The following is a 22,593-nucleotide window of genomic DNA, read 5'->3' as shown; positions in this document are numbered from 1 at the left end:
GATTCAAATGAGCGCAGTTTGTTGAAGAACAGTTTTAAAAAGAATCGGCAGACTAGTTCATAATTTTTCACCAATCCTCACTACTGAAAGACTTTCCTTAAAAAAACATACAACTTAAATACCTTCATAAAAAGAGTTGTACATCTTTTGTTTAATTTTAATTTAGACTATGGCCGTGTTGGAAAATTCAAGGTTTTATTTTATTTTGTTTTTTTTTTATTTGTGCATTTCAGTTAAGGAACTGTCCTGTTTAAAAGATCACACAAATTATAAAGAAAAAGAATACCTGAATAAACTAAGCTGTTGAAAATGAAATTCTTTACGGATTTAAGGTTTGAAACGAATATTTGCATGATCAATCATGCATACGTTTTCTCAGTTTGCATTACCCTGCGTAAACTTAAAAAGAAGTCTATCACGGCAGCATGGCATTAACCAGACCTGGAGGGGATGTCTATAGATCGTAGGACACACTCACAGACAATTGAGGGGAACGCATTAACCAAACACATAAAATAATGAAGGAGTTCTGAGAACACCGGAAAGCCGTGCAAACTCCATATGGCTAAGTCAATAGAAACTAAATCCTGAAATTTTGAGCTGCGATACAATTGCGGAAACCATTGCGCCACTGCGTAAACATTAATTTGACCTAAACTTTTCAACTTTTTACAACATTGCAGTTTAAAACTTTTTACCAATGCAGTGTATTTATCTGTACATTTTATTGATAATATCGGTGTGCTAATTTTACAATTGCACTATTTTTACACAAGTTCTTTCAGTATTACTTGCATACCCTCGCCACTTTCTTTTTTTGTATTAAACAGTGTCTAAAACTATGCAACTGTCCATTTTCTTAACCCATCACTTTTTCTAACTTTTTTTTCAGGAAAGTGGTCATCTATCTAGAGAAAAATATTGCGAACAAAAAGTTGCAAACCGGTCAGATATAGATCTGGCTGCGATTCGAAGACGGTGATCTAAAAGTATAAATATGCTCTTCGACTAGACATTTAATGTGTTTCAACTTAAAAATATATATATACTTTCCTTTTTAAGAGAGACAAAACATGCTTTCCTTACATACAATTTTGATAGAATACGTTAAAACTTTGTGCGATTTGTGGTACTTTAAAAACGAACACAGTCCGAAAAAGAAGTCAGAAATTCATACACTTAAGGTATCGCTGACACTTGCTTAGTTAAGTGTCCTTGGTGTCTTTTAAAGATTAATCTGAAGAGACCGATTAAAAGTGCCGAGCGACACAGACAGGTTTATCAATTGACTTTCAGAATTTACATTCTGTTCTAACACCAAAGGTTCTTTCTTTGTCAGAAGGTATGTGTTGAATATCACATATATAAATTAATCGATATTCGTTACTCACTTTATATAACTGTATACTTTAAATTAACAACTTGCATTATAGTGTATTTATATAAGTTACCAATTAATAAAGGAAATCAATACCACACAATCTGTTCTGCAACAACATATTCTGAAAATGCGGGTGATCAGCAGTTTGTACATTACATCATTGCGCATTTAACACAGGTCGTAATGAAATTTTACGTTTATCGCATAACGATATTTACAAAAGCGTCGATCTCAGTTCTTAAGCGATAGGGTTTTCTGCAGTGAATCAGTTCGACTCCCTCTTTCAGTAATTTAATTAGTTGAAGGCAGTTTTTGTGCGTCTGCAGCGACACGCCTCAACTAAGCGATCGTCCATTCAGAACGCTCGTTATGCACCGACGGGCGGTGTTCGCACGCCCTTCATGACACGCCTACTTGGAGCGATTGTCCAATCAGATCGCGCAGTACAAGGCAGAGGGCGAATCTGCTCGCTCACTCGGCGAGTGGCTGCCTTTGCTCTCACCTTCTCTTACCGTCTAAGTAAAGTGCACGAAATAGCACATGATCTACGTCTGATTTCGCGTTTCTTTATATACTGGATGCTGTACCAGGACTATTCGCATTTTGTGTGCAGGATTTACAATCAGATCTGCTTTAATCAAAGTAGAAGCAAACAGCTGCTGGTTCTTTTTCTCTGAAGGAGTTTTCCTTTTCTCATCACTGACACTTTTCAAGATATCACTGACTGAGCATTTAGTTCCTTTAGTTCCTCAAGCAAAGAACGGGGAGTCTTCACATATTTGGGAGTCTGCGCGGGACAACTTTAAACCTATAATCCTGAATTTGAAATCGTGCCTGTAAGGGACATCTGTCAAATATTTTGTTTTGTAATTTTCTTCGCAATCCGAACGGTTGGCTGACATTTTTTAACAAGACCGGCATTGATTTTTGTGAATGAAATGAAATAAATATCAAGCGCGGAGTATTGTGATGCAATGGATACTATTAACATGCTCTGATATTTCCCCCCAGCGTTAACAGGGCCAGGTCTGGACATTTTGCTTTTGTTTTTGCATGGAAGTCTGAGCAAATGTACGCATTTGTGGGAGCTTCAGCAAGTGCGCGATTGTTGCTGTGAAAGCATTAACTCAGCGTGATCGAGCTGGATTCGCTGCTGGAAGCTCGATATCGACTTCCTTTACATTATAAACTTCATGAACCGAGGGGGACTTGATAAACTACCATTAGATTGCATTCAGCTTCCGCCGCTGACACTGTGACTCTTAGTAAAGGACCGTGACCAGAAATCGCACTATATAGATTGCACTGACAGCAAACGAGGTGGTGCGCAAGTGGAATACACACATTTCTATTGGCGTTTTGATCGACAGCTGTGCTACCCCAAACTCATCTAAATGGTTTCTGCCTCTTAATCAAAGTTGGTTTTGAGCGCTGTACGAAAAGAAAAGGCAGTTTCAGAACAGGATCGCATCGAAGAGCTGAAGTGATGTTGCATGTGGAGATGTTTGTGTTCTTCTTTCTGATGCTGTGGATGTGTGTATTTAGCCAGGATCCCAGCTCTAAGGTGGTGGCTGATCGTTATGCGGTATACTGGAACAGCACCAATCCCAGGTAAGTCAGGGGCACGGCTAAAGGGAGGCCTGCGATATAATGAAATCACATCCTAAAGGGGCGAGGTGGATAGATGAGAAGAAATCGAGACAAGTGGTTTAATTTATGTATTCATAACATAACAATGTTATCGATACCGACTGTCGCTTATGCAGTGTCGCACGTTTTTCTCCAAAGACATTTCCATGTGGGCAGTCGCTGAGAAAGGTTTGTTTGGATGCCCCCAAGTACTGTCTTATGCCCGAGACGGGTTAAGAAGAATATCGGAATTCTAATTTCCTTCTAATTTTACAAACTAAAATAAAATTAATCCATAAACAACATAGGATAAATGCTATATAAAAATGTTGGAAATGTTATTTTTGAGCTTTCCGATGCAGGATTTGCACGCGACAACATTTGGAAGACGTTTTTCTTCCTTTAAAATACTTCTCCAAATTTACATAAAGTTGTCAAACCCATTTCGGTTTTGCACCAAGTTCAGATACTTGTTACCTGTTGAACAATCCTGACCGTTTTTAATAGGCACAATTAACATCACGCCCACAGTCTCTTTTCTCTTAAGTACACGATCTTCCATTTCCCCCGTAGTTTAATGTATTTTGTTTGTGAAAAACCATTAGTGTTGTAGAGTTTTTGAGGAGCTTTATTTTTGAGTACGCACGTTACTAACATGAAAAGCTTAAAACAACAAAACCTACAAATACATTTAGTAAAGCTCTGTAAACAGAGTAAACACATTGTTCAACAAGGACGTTAAAGTGATCCCGCACAAATAGGTTTAAGTCCATAGATACAGATGTAATTAACCTAATAAAATAAAGTTTATACAGCAAGTAACGTTAACAGGGTAGCCAAAGGACTCCCCACTCCCATAACTTTATCAAGCCTTTTAAACAGTGTAACAAGTTCTTCAATGTGACAAACCCAAAGGATACTGAACAACAGGCGGATACAAAGGCATGATTCTCAACGAGAAGAGACGACAGGTAGTGTCCACGATAGCGTTATTATGAAATGTCGTCAAACACAAATATGTGATATCTTGAAGATGGAAAGTATCTAATCGATGAAAGTGTTAAGGAAACGAAAGAGAAACTCACAACTAGTGAGCGTGTATCGGTGATGCGACCACACCTTCGATCACACAGGTCCTTCTTCCGTTTCATTCATTCTGTGAGTTGAAAGGTTGCGTTGAGGGTGTTTTTTTAGTTAAGCAGTGGTGTCCACTGTAACTCTTTGTTAGGCATATTGTATCAGTTTTTTATATTACGGCGCAGTGTAATCTGTCAGCATCTAAATATCAGTGCGATTCTTTGTTGAAATTAAAAAACGGCCTGACTATATTTTGCCGGTGTATTTACCATACACTGTTAATGCCGGTACTTGTGGCGATTTCTCAGTTGTATGGACTTAACAGAGGCTATTGTTTTATGGTTCCTCGAGAAATGTGGAAAACGCCGTTGAGTGTGGGTATTGCCACACCTACGTGACACACATTCACCGGCATTTAAAACATGGCGCGCTTCATAAAAACCTGTTCAGTCTGAATTTCGTTCGCGCAACCCGTTCTTTTTAAAACTGGCAGTGTGGATGTTGTGAACGAGTGCTTTTCGGTTTATTAGGTTTAAAGCGGGGTTTGATTCGCCCATAATATAAGCTAAGGTAAACCATGCCAAACATGTGCGGACTTTGCTGTGGCATACATGATCGCCTGCATAGCGTTTTAAATGTTTGCACGTCAAAATAAAATTGGCCAAAGGCCATTTGCCCAAACGTTTAACGCGGGTGTTGGGTGTATTCCCCCCAATCCCCGCTATATTTAACCATATTGTTAACATGACGTTAAAACGCGTTGTTTCTATGATGATGCCCAATTGAGTGGGTACCTCTGTGTTCAGCTGTCACTGCACCAACAGATTCACGTAAAACTTTACTGTAAGAGAACCTAAACGTTCCTTTTCAATGGCAAAGAGACCGTGAGGTTTATTTTTCACTACCTATATCTATAATATCTTATCTAAACGAAGAAACTCGGGGGGCAAGAATGATGTCTGGCCATACATTCCACAGTTCTCCATGATGCACATTGGAGAAGAGAGAGACTCCCAATCGTTCGCCCGAAAACATCACGTACTAATCACGTTTTTCAACACATTTGCCATAGTCACACACAAAAGAGCTGCTTTTAGTGTTAACCAAACATGTAGTGCACTGCACACATGACATCTTTCTTAATGCTGTAGTCGCTTTTTCCCAGTACTGTGGGGAGTTGAATGTATTCTAGTAAAATACTGGTTATCTTATCAGTTGTTAATCCACCTGGCAGAAACAAAATGCTAAGTATAGATTATAAACACATAAAGAACGTAAGACATTATAGCGATTATTAGATATCCTGGACAAGAACGTTTATAACACATTGCCGCACCATAATTTATTGTTGCGGACATACACGTGTTTGCTGTAGAAAGAGTGGATTTAAATAGTATTGTTAAGAGAAAGTATTTGCAACTTTTAGCGAACGTCTTCTGAGTTGCCATTGTTGTTTGAAAACTTGGTAGGTGTTAAGTATATGCGAGCTTAAAGATACATATAAACAGTACACATACTGTGTAATGTTTAGTGGTATATGTACAAGTGTTTAGTTTAGTGTATATATGTACAAGTGTTTATGCCCAGGCTTATAATTGGAATAGTTCAGTTTTAGAATTTCACACTAATGTTTAAATATGAATAAAATATCCTCATTATGACAGGCAATACAAGAATTCGATCAATTGAAATTGATAAGTGAAACTTAAAATATTAACTTGATGTCACAAATAGGAACAAAATAAATAAAATTTGTTTTCCAATAAGAGTTAAAACATTAAAGTTAATCCTGTATTCTTTAGCAAGAGCATACAAGATTAATATTTTCAAAAGTTTAAGGTATGGAGACTAAAACAGCAAAAACTATACTTGAAAAACAGCAGTAGCGAAGGACAAATTTGAAAACACATGAACAAATACCTATGTTGACAATAGGGAATACTTAGTGTATGTATATACATTTGCAAAACTGAAAGTTCACTATGACAGAAATGCATGACAGGATCTGACAGAAATGGGAAGAAAAAAAACTTTTCACATATTAATAAATGGTCTTTTCTGCCATTCTAAGATGTCTCCAAAAGTTTATGTTGTACTGCGTTATTTTTCTTAATTGAAAACGTTTCCAATTTAATGGTTAACATAAACCTTTCTTTTAAGACTAAACAAGTACACTTGACTTAATTGATGTATTTACATAAAGTGAATTGATTTGACAGTTTTACACCTCATACATGGTAACAGAAATTTTTATAGACTAGCACACTGCAACCAAGTTTGCCTAGTGTCATATGGCACATGCCGTAAAAAGCCACGATATTTAAGAAAAGAGTCTGAAATTAGTTCAAATGATCAGTCATTTTGTGAACTAGAAGCCTTGCATTGAAGGCTTGTATAGTTAAACAATAGGCACTGAAATTTTTGCTGACTTACTGTAGTACAGAGTTCAAAAAATATTTGTATGACTATAAACAAAAGAAACATTTTCATTGTATAACTCATGATTTGTTAGCTGAACATTTTTGGTTAAATCAGTAATTGTGTTGAGGTGCCAAATTCCAATTATTTCTGCCACTTGTCCACCTTGGACTTAATGTAATTTGTTTTCTCTCTTGCATCTTTTGTGCAGTTTCAAGCAATAATACATTTCCCTCTTACACAAACATACAAAGAAAATCTTTATTAGAGATAAACAGTATGTCAGCTTGACACACAGACTTTCAAATTGACTGGCAAGGGGGCTTAGAAGCACTGTTCTGTGAAAGAAAAGATTTAATCCAGATGTGCTGACATTTCATTGCAGCCGTCAGAAGTAAAGAGCTAATGTAATCAGCATTCCTCACCTAAAACTAAATCTTGACAGATTTTTAAATATTAGAACTAGAGATAGTCAATCGGTTCTTTTACTCATCCACAAAAACAATGAGACATCCTCATAACTTGTGTTAATTTGCTTTGTAAAAGATTTCATGTGTGTGACTTATCACATCTAGTTTTGCACTCACTATAAAATGTTATTCATGCTATTAAAGTTGTCCATGTAGGCAAACTAATGAAAAAGTGTGTCTTTTTCTCTATTTACTTTTTAAAGGTTTTACATACTACACATTTTTGAGTGTGAGGAGAACGACTGCTGAAATTTTTTGCACTGCTCTTAGATATTTATCCAAGGGTGGCTCTTTCTGTTAGCCTAGGCTGTGTAGCTCTTTATCTTTAATCTCATTTTCTGACCTGCTTAATCTAGATACGAGTTGTGGGTAGTCAGCGCCTATCTAAGCATAAAGAGATACAGTAGCCCCAACGTGGAGTCTTCAGGTCTTCACAGGGCAGCTGAAATACAGATATATCCACTAAAACATATTGCAGAGGCTATGGTTTCCCTAACCGAGTCTGTTGTGGCTTTAGATGACGAAGAGGACGCATAGAAGACGCCTACACAAACATGGATGAACATGCAGATAAAACACAGAATCGAATCGGAAAGTTTTGCAAGCCGGCAATGCTACCAGCTGTTTCACTGTACCATTTAGTTTGTTATAGACTGTATGCAAAAAACAAAATGTCCAGGTATTCTGGTTGACCTAAACAGTTTATAGTATGTTTATTATTGAAACTGAATAGGAAGTAATGTTGAAAATGACCTTATTACTCAAACGCATTGTTTCTATTGTGACGTTTCCAGTGTAAAATTAGTTTCTGTCATGGGCTAAATAGTCAAAAAAAAAAAAATCAAGTCAATTTTAAATTTAATCCAGCAACACTATTATATGGAAATTTTAATATGTTCCAGTTGCTACTCTCTGCTGTTTTTAAGGAGTTAATTACTTTGTTGCACTAGTACTTAAAAAACGTACCTGCTTGCAGGGGTGTTCATTACAATAAAGGAATAGATTTTACCAAGGTCCCTTTGGGAGAGCAGCTAGTTAAAGGGTTAATTGTTCTCTTGCATTTCTCCCTATTGAAACTTGCAAATGCCCTTAATGAAGGGATTGCTTTGCAGCCCGCCCATCAACCTTGTTTCCTGTTAGTGAGGTACAGATAAAGATGAGCCTCTCTCTACTTTCCCCCTGTTGCTATGCACCCAGCAGTCACACTGCTTCATGCCGGGCTGAGAAAAATGAATGAATACAATTAGTACTTTAGGAACCTAGCCCCAGCTGGGTCCTCTGGTGAGAGAGACACTCACAGAGAGCAGGCCTTCTTTACCAAATAAGCCAAAAGCTAAAACAAGAACCGATGGTGTCTGTAAGGGACGGTTTCATTTTCACACTGCCGAAACACTCTTACAGTTAGGCCAACTTGACAAATTTTAACTCACTCCTTGCTGACATTATAGTGTTGAGAAGTAGGAAGAGGAAAGTACACAGTCTTACCTTGTTCTAGATAGTTTTTCTTTGTCCAACTGTTTCACGGGTAAAAAGCTGTCAGACCTTTAGATGATTCAGCTTAACACTGATAGCAAGCAGCTGGTGACCTTTTTCTAGAAACCTGTTTTTAGTTTACTGGTGTAAGATTTGAGTTTTCTTGTCATTTGAAAGGTTTTTAGATTTCTTTAGAAATATTGGTAAACCTGTTTTGAAAGCTATTATTTCATGTATTTATCTTTTATTAGAAGTACAAACATTTCCCGTATCTCCTAGAATAAAGGCACACTGTCTGTAGTAAGTCCTAATTATTATTTATTAAAATAAAATGTAATACATTTTTCACCTTAGTAAAGGGCTTGTTAAAGTGTGATGGCAAGTGGAAATGTTTATATATGATAGACATGTATTTAGAAGTAACATTTCAGGATCTTAAAAATATAGTCAAAGTTTATCAAACTATTTTAGTAATGTAACATTTAATGAAATTATAGGAGCCTTCTAGACTGTATAACTATCGAAAGAATCTAAAAAAAAACTATCTTCATTTTTACTGTTTTGTAATATGGGCCTAATAAGGCATTAGAACAGATATTGAGTATGAGACAGAATACAAAAGTAGTAGCAGGCTTAGTGTTTTAAGTCCTGTCCTTTGCATGACTTAAATTGAGAAAATGTGTGTATGTGTCTCTTTTACTGTTTATGGGGCAAAATTATGATTTTCAGGAAACAAGGGCTGGCTACAGTCATTTGTTAAGACCTAAATCGTCTCTCCAAACCGCCCTTTGACATTTTTTTAGCACGCTTTCCTTTTTTTCTCTTGTTTTTATTTTTTCTTTTTATTTAATTTCTCATTCATCCTGGAACATAACTTAAGCGTCCGTTTGATTTTGGAGTAATGTACTACAAGAGTCACTGATTACAAGAGGCCAGTAGTAGTTGAAGTATTCTTTCCCTGTAGTCAAGTTGTGCATGTGAGAAGTAAGTGAAACAGCAGAAATACAAAAAATGCAGTAGCCAAAGTGAAAGCAATAATTTTCATTCAGTCTGGACAGAATGTGTTGAAGCTGAATAAATGAATATATAAATACATACATACATAAGTAGTGTACCAGTGGCCATTCTTTGAAATATACACATCCTTGCCGATTTATTGTTCAAACGGAAGTAGTGCCTTTTCAGATGTGAGGTTGTGAAGTGTACTTGCCTACATGATCAGTTAAAAAACAGCGCTAATCAGGAGGTGTAAGCGGAGAACCAGACCTAGAAGGACACCAGTGTTTCCATAGATAAGTTCCATTCTCACTGTGTTGTGACAACTGATCCTTAATAATGCCATGAACAAGTTCCTAATTAGCTCTGTGCTGTTCACATTATTAGGAAGCAAACCAAATAAATAAATAAAAGCAGAAGTGGTCCAGCATTTATTTCCATATATGAGAGGGTTTGATGTAGGATTAGTTTTACTTGAGCAGCCATTGTAAAAGAAAAAATGGCGTTTTGCTGGTTCAGTCACTTCAGTATAACTGCTGGTACATTGGGTATTTATTGTACAGTAGAATTCAGAGTTAAGTTGTCAGTTTTTAAGTAAAAAATTTCAATTTCTGCCAAATGTTTGTCTTTTATATTTAAAATAAATGGCTTACTTTATGTTTTGGATCATGCAAAAATGTGACTTGTAGGTTCCAGCTTCATTTGTACTTCTGAGTGTGCCACAAAGCATGAAATCTTGTTTTAATGCCATATAGTACTTTGCAGCACCATCTCTACATTATATGAAGTACTGTATTTGTTTAACATATTGGTCAATTCATACTGTTTTGGTCAAGAAAAATAATGCATTTGGATTGTTAAATTTAACAGTCAGTTAACTCCTTAGATTGTGGCGGCCCAAGATCCCACATTTTTCCCATTTTATCTGTATGATTTTTTAGAGATTAGCAGTTCATTATGTATTGGCCTTTCTAAAGAGTGGAAATGCTCTCATATTTTCCGTAGGCACCCGTTTAAATTCTCCCCCAAAAGCATGTCACATTACATATTTTTCTTTTACGTTTCGCCTAAATTACAGCTTTTTAAAAAATTCTGTGACTCGCCTGTGTTTGTTTTGGCATGCCCCATTTGGCAGATTTTCAGCTTTTGCAGAATGCATGGCTGCATAATTAGAAAACAAATTCCTTGCAGAAAAATGACAGCTGCAGAGGATTTCTTGCTTTTCAATGAAAATAACCAACTTGATGAAGGTATCAGTTTTTGAGTGGCGATATGTGAGCTTGAAGAATTTAAAGACTTTATTTTCTTATAATAAAGGAAAGAACACCTTTGTAATAGAAACCTAAGAATTTTATATACAGATTTAGATTGTCTGTGAATTACTGAAATAAAATGATTTCGTATATTCATGTTATTTCATTTCATTAAAATGGTATTGTAGGAAATATTTCTGCTTCTGCCTATAATATGTCAGTATTACTTTCACAAAAATTGCCTAAATCTAGACTTAAAAACATAATAGTGGTTTCATAGTTACACATGTTCTGTGTGAGATATTTGGGGTCATTTCACTAGCTATGCCCAGCGCTTCTCGTCCCATGGCGGGTGGTGATGTTTGCATCATATCCTGTCAATGTCATCTTTCTGCCCCTCACAACTATACAACCACGGCCAGCTCAGTACAGCTTCTGGGACTTTCCAACTTCAGTCGGGATTTGAATTGCTTATGTTATGTCTCACTTTTCAGCTGCGGGCACAGCATTTTAATGGAGTGAGCCACTGGGGAGCCCCAAAATTGATTTATTTCACATTCATTATTTGTTTCGAGATGTAGCACAGACTGACATTTCCATTTTGCATTGTCTCCACACATGTTAATAATAGATTAATGCTTCCCTAAGTAGTGTGTATGGCAGGCTACCTAGATGTAGTAAATAATGACTGCAGCCTTAAAAGGTATGGAACAAACTTTTATGGAGCGGGATGGTGCATTTTTTACCTTTTCACTTTTACTCATGTTCACATTTTTACCTGCTAGTTTTAAATAATTTGTGCTCCACCTTAAATATGTACTGTATTTATATCAATATCCATTTTCCTTAAAATAATGGAAATTCAAAGTAGTTTTGTTACAAACACTGCTGTTAAGATCAGATCAGATTACATGATGATTATTGTGGTATTTGTACATTTTATGTGTACTATTAATTTTGTTGCTGCATTTGTATCAGTTTATAAAATGCTTAGTTCTGCTGCCTCCCAGTTCCAGGAGCAAGCATTTGATTCACCGCCCAGTCATTGGCTTAGTGCAGTTTGCTTATCCATCCATCCATTATCTAACCCGCTAGATCCTAACTACAGGGTCATGGGGGTCTGCTGGAGCCAATCCCATCCAACACAGGGCGCAAGGCAGGAAACAAACCCCAGGCAGGGTGCCAGCCCACCACAGAGTTTGCTCATTCTCCCTGTAATTGTTTGAAATTTCTGATTAGCCATTTTTTTCCACATCCAAGTGACATCTGTGTGTTTTAGGTAGTTGTACATGCTGCACTGCCTGATGAGGGTGCATACATGATTGTGTTCCTGCCTTGTATTTAATGTTGCTGTGCTAGGCTTTGACTGAAATGGAAAAAAAGATTTCAGAAATCCATCTATCGATGAGTTAAATTACAATTGTGTCATGAAAAAAACATTTTTTTGTATTTTTATTGTATAAAATATCAAAAGATGAAGAACTGAGTATACACTATAGATTATTTTATGCAAAATGTCAGTTCCTGGTATGTCGGAGTGATTACGTACTGTAGGTCCCAATTAAGGTCTAAATAGACTTTATCTCTTTTATCTCCTTTTCCATTTTGAGCCTATCGTGTCATTTCACTTTAGAGTTGAAGATAATTGTAATTTTTCATTCATAGCCTTTTGGCCATAGGGGGGTTCAGCAGGAAATCAAACCTTCCAACAAGCCATTGAGTACAGAAATGCTGAAGACAGCCATGCTTGATTATTTTGTTCATGTTCATGGCTTTAGCATTTTTCAGGCAAAAACAGTAATCGTATGAGCAGAAGTTTCCATGTGTCAGATGCTTGCTGTCCCGTTCTCTGTTTTCACTTTTGTTATATCTGTCAGTGGGGTCATTGCATTGTATTTGTTTAAAAATGATTTTTAAAAATTTTCTTATTTTTGAAGTTAGGTATTGTTTTAAGCCCATGCAGATTTTTTAAACATATTTTTGAAAAGTAACAGTTTTTTTGCCCATGAAAAACATATAATATGAAAAGATCTTCCGTCCATCCATCCATCCATCCATCCATTTTCCAACCCGCTGAATCCGAACACAGGGTCACGGGGTTCTGCTGTAGCCAATCCCAGCCAACAGGAATCAATCCCGGGCAGGGTGCCACCCCTCCGCAGGACACACACCCACACACCAAGCACACACTAGGGCCAATTTAGATTCGCCAATCCACCTAACCTACATGTCTTTGGACTGTGGTAGGAAACCAGAGCACCCGGAGGAAACCCACACAGAAACGAGGAGAAGAAACCGGGTGCTCCGGTTTCCTCTCACAGTCCAAAAACATGCAGGTTAAGAGAAAAGTTTTTTGTTTCTCTCTGTTTCAAAACAGTCATCCTTGACACTAGTTATTAAAATTGTATCCATTAAAGTATAAAGTGAAACACAATAAATTCTATTCATTAACACATAATGCTGCTTAATATTTTGTTCTGTATCACTAGAGTTTTACACCTTGTTTTTGCACTTTTCTCCTCCTCCTCCTCCCACCTGTAAGGAGTTTCACTTGATACGTGACCCTTATTCTGTCATGCTCCTCTGTGAAAAAACATGCTTCTCTTGGAAAAGGGGACCTTTCACATTTCATCAGAGGGCTTGCTGTGACACAAATTTGGGCTTTGACCCTAATTTTTAGAACCCAAGGATGTAAGTTAATAATCACAATTGTGCTTTTGAAGCTCAGGAATTATGAAGAAATATTGTATTTATGTTTCTTGGGAAGTCTCATTAAATGCACCTGGAACTGCGGTCAATTCTATTTGTTATTAAAAAATTGATAACGTGACTAGAATACAATTTTTTATTTTTAAATGTGTCTGTCCTTATTATACTGTTTTAATTTTCTAATCTTGACAATACATGTCCTTACACTCTTTGCTGATGTACACCATCTCTCTGCTCTCTGTGTGTGTGTGTGTATGTGTGTATATATATATATATATATATATATATATATATATATATATATATATATATATATACCAGAGGAGCATAGTAGCATAAAACATTTTAATCAGTCATATGTTAATTTTTTAAGTCTTAAATTTAAATGTAAATAACTTGATTCACAATACTATTTGTTATACGAAGAAGGAGACATCTGAGTGTTTTAAGCAGCACAGGTATGCTTTGAAAAAACATCTGTCATATTTATTTTTTACACCTAATGTAACTTTTCCAGGCTTGCTGATTTTTTTTTTCATTTTATCTTTTGTGCCTGGTTTATGGTTTTAACTTCTATATTATTTTGTGGACTCTTTATTTTGCATATCCCAATTGCTTAACCTGTTCAATTTTTTTTTTGGTAAGAAAAGCCGTCAGTCTCTCACGACTCCCTGCTGTTAAGTTCCGCTTGGAAGGAGCCCACTAAACAGCCGCATCAAACTGCAGTAAATATTGACGGGGTCTCTGAGCTCAGCCCTTCTCAAAGCCGGCACTGCTAACTTGAAAGGCTCCCATTGTTCCGATCTTAGTCAGCACTCCATAGTTGGGGCCAAAAGTATGCATGTGTTAAAGGAGAAGAAAGAGAGAGGGGAAATTAAACAGGGAACACAGTTGAACTTGTAAATGCTCAATGTGGAGGGAAAGGAAACCTACAAAGAAGGGCAAAGGCTTACGCCGTTCAACAGAAACTTTGAAGGGTATAGAGAAAAACATTGGCTGCCCTCTCCTCCAGCTTGGAGTTAAAGATACATGTATCTGCTTGTCCTTCTTAGCATTTGGCTTTGTAGGTGCTGTTTTAAAAGACAGGCACTGTTAACGTTTATGAGTCAAGATATCCTGGAGAGAGGCAGTCTACACTCCCATTCCTTAGTTGTTTCACAGTATTTATGCAATTAATTACATAATTTTTTGAAAAACGCCTGACACCTAAAAGGCATTTTTTTCAGTAATTCTGTACTTAACATACCTTAAAGAACCTAGAGCAAGTCATGATAATTATTTGTTGCGATTGCATAATTATATAGTCTAACAAAATGGTAGGCTGGTAGAGTTGGCTTCTTGCTCCTAATTTATTGATATGTTGCTGTGCTGAAGAGTAGGCTTGAGAAATAACAACACATTGTAATGTGAATGCTTTGTGTTTAATTACGTAGGTCTGTCTGGTTACGTAAAGTTTATCTTTTTGTAAGTAATGAGTAAATTACAGCTGTTTTCTCACTTAATATACTAGTGCTAGTAAACATATTTGGTGTCTTCTGGTTAAGACTATTGTTGTTTTAGGTGTTGTACGTATTGTGTCCCTGTTTTTCCAAGAATGTAGAATAGATACACTAAAAACTCTTAAAACAAACTCCTTAAAAATGCAAATAAAACAAATTCCCACATGAGTCTTTGAGTAATAGAATGCAGATGTGGTAGACTTGTATGGGACAACCATAGTAAGAACTAGAATACCCTCTAGTGTTCCACTAACACCTATAAGCATTCGGTTGGCCTAAACACACACACATCTTTCCCTTCTGTCCTTTTCCAAGTGTTGCACTGCGTTCATGGCTAGTTTAAAGTGCTGCTGTAGATTTGCTTTGCATTTCTGCATCTGGAGACAGAAGAAGTAGCTGGGTGAATGTAAGGATCTCATCTAAAACTCCAATAACTTTGTTATCTTGAAGACAAAAACTTCAGCCCATTATAAACTTCAGCCCAGAAATAAAGGTAGAAGATGAACAACTCTGATGAACTTGCTAGTAGTCTTGTGAAATTTTCCATCTGTCTTCCTACTAACGTATCCAGATCAGGTACAATCCTAGAAGTAATGAGTGGAAGATTAGAATGAATCCTTGCTGTGATTCTAGTCCATTGTTGAGGTGCCACTCAAAATATTTAGCATTACTAGCGGACATGAATCAAAATCTTTAGCATTTGAAAGGAAGCATCACATAGAGGGAGTCTGGGGCAGCAGCCATACACTTTCCACCATAATAGTAGTATTTCCATTTTTTATTTGCTTTTTCTTTCTGGTAGATCTAGGTTAGAGAATAGAAAGAAGCTAGAAAAAGAAAGTTGCGTGGAGCTCCAGTTTCTTCTGATTTTTCTTTTAAGCTCCCACTGAGATTCTTGTGAATAGCCGCAACTGAAAAGTGTCAATAATTTACCAACTTTAAAAATAATCGGTCTCTGTGTTTTCCAAATTGGATTGATCCTAATTAGTATCCTGCACTGACTGGAACTAGTTCAGAAAATTCCTGCTGCAATTACTTATAGGATTTACAAAAGAAGAGTGAAAGGGCAAGAGGGCAACAGAGAATATAACATGCATATAAAGTGTTGAAAACTGATTTTTTTGTCTTTTTTTCAACTTGTGTTATTTTCTTCAATAAAGACAAATTCGAAGTGCAGAAAAAAAAACACTAATAAATTATGGTTGGAGTGCTATATCAGAACCAAAGCAGTTTTGCTGTTGGAAAGAAGAGAATGACTTACAAATGTTAAACAGCTATAAAACTTTGCAACATTAAAAGGCTTAAAATGTCACTAACACATTGTCTTCTAACACAAAACCCATCCGTTGGGATCTTTCATCCTTCTCCTTGAATGATCAGAAAAACTGCGGGTGCAACAGTGCATAGATATTAATCACTTTAAAGCCTAATGAGATAAATAAGACTTAAGGAGGGTTTAAAACCTCTGTAAACCCTTTGAGCAAACATTGGTCAAATGGTTGCCTGAGCAGTAGGTATTGCTTGTTTCCTTAAAGCATAAACAGAATTCTGAAGTTGTGTGTCATTTTCTTTAGAGTATGCTGATAGGAAGAATAAAGGAAGCAAAAAAGAATGGCACTGATATGTTTTAAAGGTGAAATATCCTGGGAACTGAGGCAGAAAGGCTAAGCTGATAAAATGCTTCTTAGTGGCAGACCTGCTGTCAGAAGGACCTCTGTTTGGATAACCTGCCCTTTAACCAACTCATTCTCTCTGCTCTCTAGCCCACTTCATAAATGGTAGCAGCTGGAAGTCTCTACCTGATAATCACGGATTACAGGCCCCTTAAATTTTTTAATAAGTCTTGGAGTTGGAATGCCTGCAGAGTTTGTCTGTGTGCATTAGGATTCAGTGTTATTGCTGCTTAGTGATGGTTGTTGGTCACTGGCAGCACCATGATGGACCAGATGGTTTAGGCAAAGGCAAAGTTGACTTCTGACATTTTTCTTTTAGTAGCTAAAATGTGATATGCTGAATTGGACTCATGAGTGCAACAGTATGGCGGCCTCAGAGGAAGCAACAACCAGAGCTGCTCGTCTTGGCAGACATTTCTAAAACTGCTTTCTTGATATAACCAAAGTCCTTCATTCACCAAAGAATCCCTTAACAAATATTAAAAATAGACAGATGTAGGTGTAAATGATTTGTTTTTGTTTTAAAATTACCTTACTAAAAATTCTTAAATCTTATAAAATATGTTTTGCTTTTTACTCTCAAATTTTTGGCTGCTGTGAGTAGTTTTGAAATGAGAAGAAAAAATTGATCAAAAATTTCCAGAGTTTAATTCATGGATCATTTGCAGCAGTGTAATGAATTCTGTAAATGTAGCAGCTGTGTTTTTTATTGGTTTGTGACTGAGTCAATAGCAACACATTGACTTTACAGAGAGAAGCTCAAGCAGTTTGCCTGTGGTGCCAATTAATGCAGAATTAAACTCTCAGATTCCAGATTAAGTGAATTCCTGTTTATTAATAATTTGATTCCAAATTTACAGATGTTTACCTAAGCCTATTTATTAGTATGTCTATTGTAGAATTTTATTTTTCACTTACGAGCATAATATTCCAAGATGAAAATACTTCTTGGGCACAGCAGCTGTCGTTATTTTGACCCATATGGAAGAGTCATCCAGCAAAATCTGACTGACATTCTGACTTCAATTTCAAAATTCAATTTCTAAAAATTATATCACTATACTAATTATACTTCATATTAAATAAGGAATAGCATTAGACATGAAATTTCTCAATTTTGGTTTTAATGCATCGTAATACACTTAAAACAAAAGACCTTTCCTACAGATGGAAATAAGTCATAAAAAGTTTGTAAATTAGGTCTAATGGTTATCTATCTATCTATCTATCTATCTATCTATCTATCTATCTATCTATCTATCTATCTATCTATCTTAGGTAAAAGTACTTTCTCTATAAACATCCAATTTTATAGGACATTAACTGGTTAAAAATAAATAGGAAATCATGCCTGTACTTATTTAAATTTTTTTGTATGATCACTACTAAAATGATTCATTTTTCTTTTTGCTATTGCATATTCATTTTCAGATGCTGTGTATATGCAAAGGCAGCCATGTGTACATTATCATTGCAGAGTTGTAAAAATATACCTCCATTAATAGGTTACAAAACAGGATAACACAACAGATGCAATGCCAGCCTGTTCCCCCATAACACTTGAGTCTAGAATCAATGGCAGCAGTGTGCAGTAGGTGCAAGACAGAAGACTACTACCATGAAAAAAATCTACAGTAGCACACACACACACATTTTTATATTTGTATGTTTATATATATATATATATATATATATATATATATATATATATATATATATATATATATATATATGTGTGTATGTATATATATGTTTATGTATGTTTGTGTGTATGTATGTACAGTATGTGTGTGTGTGTGTATATATATATATATATAACCACCCATACAATCAGATTGTGACACAGACTACGAATGCCGTGAATATATATATATATATATATATATATATATATATATATATATATATATATATATATACACACATATATAGAAAGAGAGAGAGAGAAACCTTCATTTACATACTTTGTAGCTTACTTCTTGCACTATTTTGAGTATATTGACTACACTGAGTTTTGCAATTAGTGTTATGTTAAGACACTGTACACCATTAAAACATATGCCAGTGAGGATCACTAGTAAATAATTCCACAAAAGATTGAGAAGAATGTGTGTGGGTAAACAAATGGATTGATGGATGAATTCATACTTTCACCCCAACTTTTCTGTGCCTAACTTTGTATGCTTTGACATTTGCTGTAATAAAGTCTCATTATTTGTATTTTTAAACCAGTTAATTTCTTATCATATTATAACAAAGTCAACGATGGCCCATTCCTTGTCAGGTATTAGTATCATAGCTTAAATAGAGAATTCAGTAAAGTAGTTCTTTTCTAAAAGTTTAAAAATGCAATTCTAGCTGTTATCAAATCAGTAAAAACAAAGTGACTTAAGAACTGTATATTATCTTTCCATTGATAACACATCTAAGCATATTTGGAATATAATTTAATATTACTGCATGTCAATCAATATGTAAATAATATAAATCTTATGTGCACTGTTCAAATATATATTTACTTAAATTTACATCTTTTTTTATTATATACAGTAAACATATATGTTTCTCAGAAAACATGAGATTAAAGTTTTAATGTTTTAAACTTTTGAAATTAAAAATAAAACACCCTATGTAAAATGGTTTAAAATAATATTTGTAATATGATAGAATTTTCAGCAAAAATAGGTTAAATATAAAGCAAAATGTGACATTTATGTACAGTATTTTAGTGGTTGATAAAAAATATGCTGAAGTAGTTGTTCTTGGTACAAATTATTTTTTAAAATAAACAGAGTTTGCTCTTACTCCCTCTGTCTGTGTGGGTTTTCCTCCAGGTACTATTAAACAAATTGATGTTTTGAATTTTAATATATTCATGTTTATCGTGGTGCTGCAACGTGGAAGTAAGAATTTAACTGTACTCTGTGACAGTACTACTTTTGCCTCTGCTACTGCTGTTTTCCTTTCACATCACCAAAAACACGCTAGTTAGATAAGGCCTGACCTGTGTGTGAGTGTGAGTGTAGGTGTTGTCCGTGTGTTGGCCCCACGATGGAGCTGTGCCCAGTCCTGTGCTGTTTCCTGTTATGCACCCGAAATGGCCAAGATATACTCACAATTAGACTAAGCAGTTTATTAAAAATGAATACCAGGTTGTATTAAAAACAAAAAAAATTCTGATTAGACCTGCACACGTTAAGGTCAGACTATTCTAGAACGCATATTATGCACAGACACGTGCAAAACATGGAAGTCACCAAATTTCAATTAAGCTGTCCTGGAGAAGATAAACTACTCTGGTTGAGTGAAGTTTATTGCACAGCTAGGATGTGGTTTGTTTAAAGCAAACAATAACATAGTTACTTTCTTTGTTCTTTTAAAATGTTGATAAAGGGTACTCTTTGTATTGCATGTAAAGGGATTTAAGCTAACTGGGAGTTTAAGTGATAATCATGTGAAATTCATCATCATAGATGTACATGATTAAAACATAGCACCTCAATGTGGAATCTCCCTTGTTAAAAAATAAACAGGTGGGTTTATTTTAGGAAGACATTACTATGAATAGTCCTGTCCTAAGGTATTTTTCTGTGGTAGATTCAAATTTGTTTTTATAGTTTGTTTTATCCCTTAGAACACAGTTGTACTTACCACAATTAAGATTAATGTTTTAATGAACCAAATAAAACATTATACTAATCACATTAGAATGCTGTATTTTATTGTGTTGGTGGTAGAATGGTTAGCCCTTTTGCCTCATAGATCATGCCTCATGGATTTAAATCACAGCAAGCTAGACATATGGAAGAAATTTGACAATTAACCCAGAATCTGTTCAGATATTCTGTATAAACTCTGGTGTCCTGCCACTCCCTAAAAAATATGTATGTTCAACGGATTGGCAACTATACATTAACATTGTATGGCTGTATTTCTGTATGTATGACTAATGATGGACAAGCACCCAACCCAGGGCTAGTTCGTGCCTGGCACTGGATAGTGTTGGGTTATGTCTCAGTTGGCCACAGTTTTGCAATATCCTGAGATGGTTTAGAAAGTGGATGAATGGATTTTGTAGTTAGCCCCTGTATTGACTAACTGCTGCAGTTACGTTAACAGAGCGTTTTTTTGTTTATTTAAAATGTTTTAAATTTACTGGAAAAAGGGAAAACAGAGGCACCAAGTAAAGAACTGTAGATACTGAAAAGCAATCATTTAATGTGTAAAGATGATAGAATTTAAGAAAGTGGCTATTTCTACAAAATTGTAAGGTTTATTTCTGTTATGCACAATGCAATGTCTCATAGATTATGTGGCTGCAAAGCATGCTATGACTTCATGGTTGGTCTTGTGTTGGATTATCAGTCTGTAAAGGCAGAGATAGCATTTCCTTGTACTGAATTTGATCACGCTATGTGCTTCGGGCCCAATAAAATATTAAAGGCTGTTTGTGATCTTACAGTTGAGCTGGGCATGCAAACCTTCGCACACACACGGGGAAAGTGAGATTGATACAGCTATAGTTCCTGTACTATTTTCGCAAATTCCATTCTTTTCCTCAATAATCGACTCAATATTTTCTATAGAGCTTTTGCTAAAAATGCATTTACACTATTACATTTGTGTTTTAACATGCTTTACTGTTTTGTTAAAAAAAAAAAAAGAAAAGCTGTGGTCAGCTCATTATGCGATTTGCCAGTGGAGTTTAAAATTGTGCTGTTTGCCTTTCAGTTACTATTTCATTTTTCACTGAATCATTTAGGGTGGCTTATATTTGTCATATATCCCCATTTTTTCATCATAGAGTAAAATTTGTATTGAAGCAAATTTTCAACTTAACGATTTAAATTTACATTCAGTTTAATTTGTTACATTTTGATCGGTGGAACATGGAATAGTCAGTCCTAATATTGTTATTATTTTAAAGAAAGGTTTATACATTATATTTTTATTTGACATTTATATACCTATTAAAATATCGATATAAAGTACTAGATTTGCGAGAATAACCTAAGTTGTATTTACTTATATTTTTGAACAGTATATTAACAGATAAATATGCCAGACATCCTCAAAACGATTTTCTTTCCTGCTGCTTACAGTACATTGACAGCATTATAATACCATGAGCTCTGTTTCTTATTATTAACGAAAAAACTAACCCCAAAGATTGAGATTAAAGAAGATTTATAATGAGTACATGGATTAGAGTTACTAATATTATAATGATAAAATATTTAACATGAATGAATACTTTAAATCATCGCTGCTTAGCATGTTTTATTTTTTTTATTGCTCAAAACCTTATTTGGTTATAGGTCTTTACAACTCTTAAATTGAGTTATTTGATAAATCAGCATTTGAGTTTTATAGTTCAAGTGACTAATTAAATTAATCAATGAATTATTCTTTTCTGTTATGCTTTGTGAAAGATAATATACCATAGATTGAGTAAAGTGTTGTAGCCGACCATTGTAGGACTTTACTTTCACAGAGCTCATACTGTAGTATTGGTAAAGAAACAAGGAATTCAGGTGCTTAAATTATTTACATGTATAATCGGCCATTATGTTACATCACCCAGCCAAGGTTCTGTTATTCTAGTACATAATTGATGGTGCTCAGAAGTGGAAAAGTTAGAAAAGCAGAAGTAATGCAATGCGAAAGTGCAGTGAAGCGGTCGGAGCTTCCAGCTGGCACAGCCTGTCAACAGTGTATGATTCTGAAGGCACAGGATTGCGTGCGTGAGCCCGCCACACTGGGAGGAGGCAAAAAGATCGAATGTAACTGGTCTTGACAAGGAGCTAGGGGCAGAATGCCATTTCCCGCACAAATTAATAAGTAAAATCTGCACTCATCATGAAAGTCTTACCATCATTGACTAATTCTTAGTTGAGGTTTTTAAGATAATTAATAAAAGACCATTAAATAAAATAATGATTTTCCTGACATTATGTGTTTAGTTTAATTTATCTTGTTTTAATGATGTGTGTCACTACGTTTATCTGCAAGTCA

At 35.4% G+C, this 22,593-nt stretch overlaps 1 protein-coding gene across 2 annotated transcripts in view; it reads left to right on the top strand.

The window, feature by feature from the left end:
• Positions 1-1,843: 1,843 nt before the first annotated feature.
• The window catches only part of efna5b (ephrin-A5b), a 245,832-nt gene continuing 225,082 nt past the window's right edge, over positions 1,844-22,593 (top strand). For both annotated transcript variants that reach the window (XM_028805321.2, XM_028805320.2), the window contains exon 1: positions 1,844-2,992. In XM_028805321.2, coding sequence (XP_028661154.1) covers positions 2,868-2,992 — 125 coding nt within the window. In that variant the 5' untranslated portion in view covers positions 1,844-2,867. The remainder of the gene's footprint in view (positions 2,993-22,593) is intronic.

The sequence above is a fragment of the Erpetoichthys calabaricus genome, chromosome 7 (assembly GCF_900747795.2).
Source record: "Erpetoichthys calabaricus chromosome 7, fErpCal1.3, whole genome shotgun sequence".
Classification (NCBI taxonomy): domain Eukaryota; kingdom Metazoa; phylum Chordata; class Cladistia; order Polypteriformes; family Polypteridae; genus Erpetoichthys; species Erpetoichthys calabaricus.
This window is presented reverse-complemented; position numbering and strand designations above follow the sequence as displayed.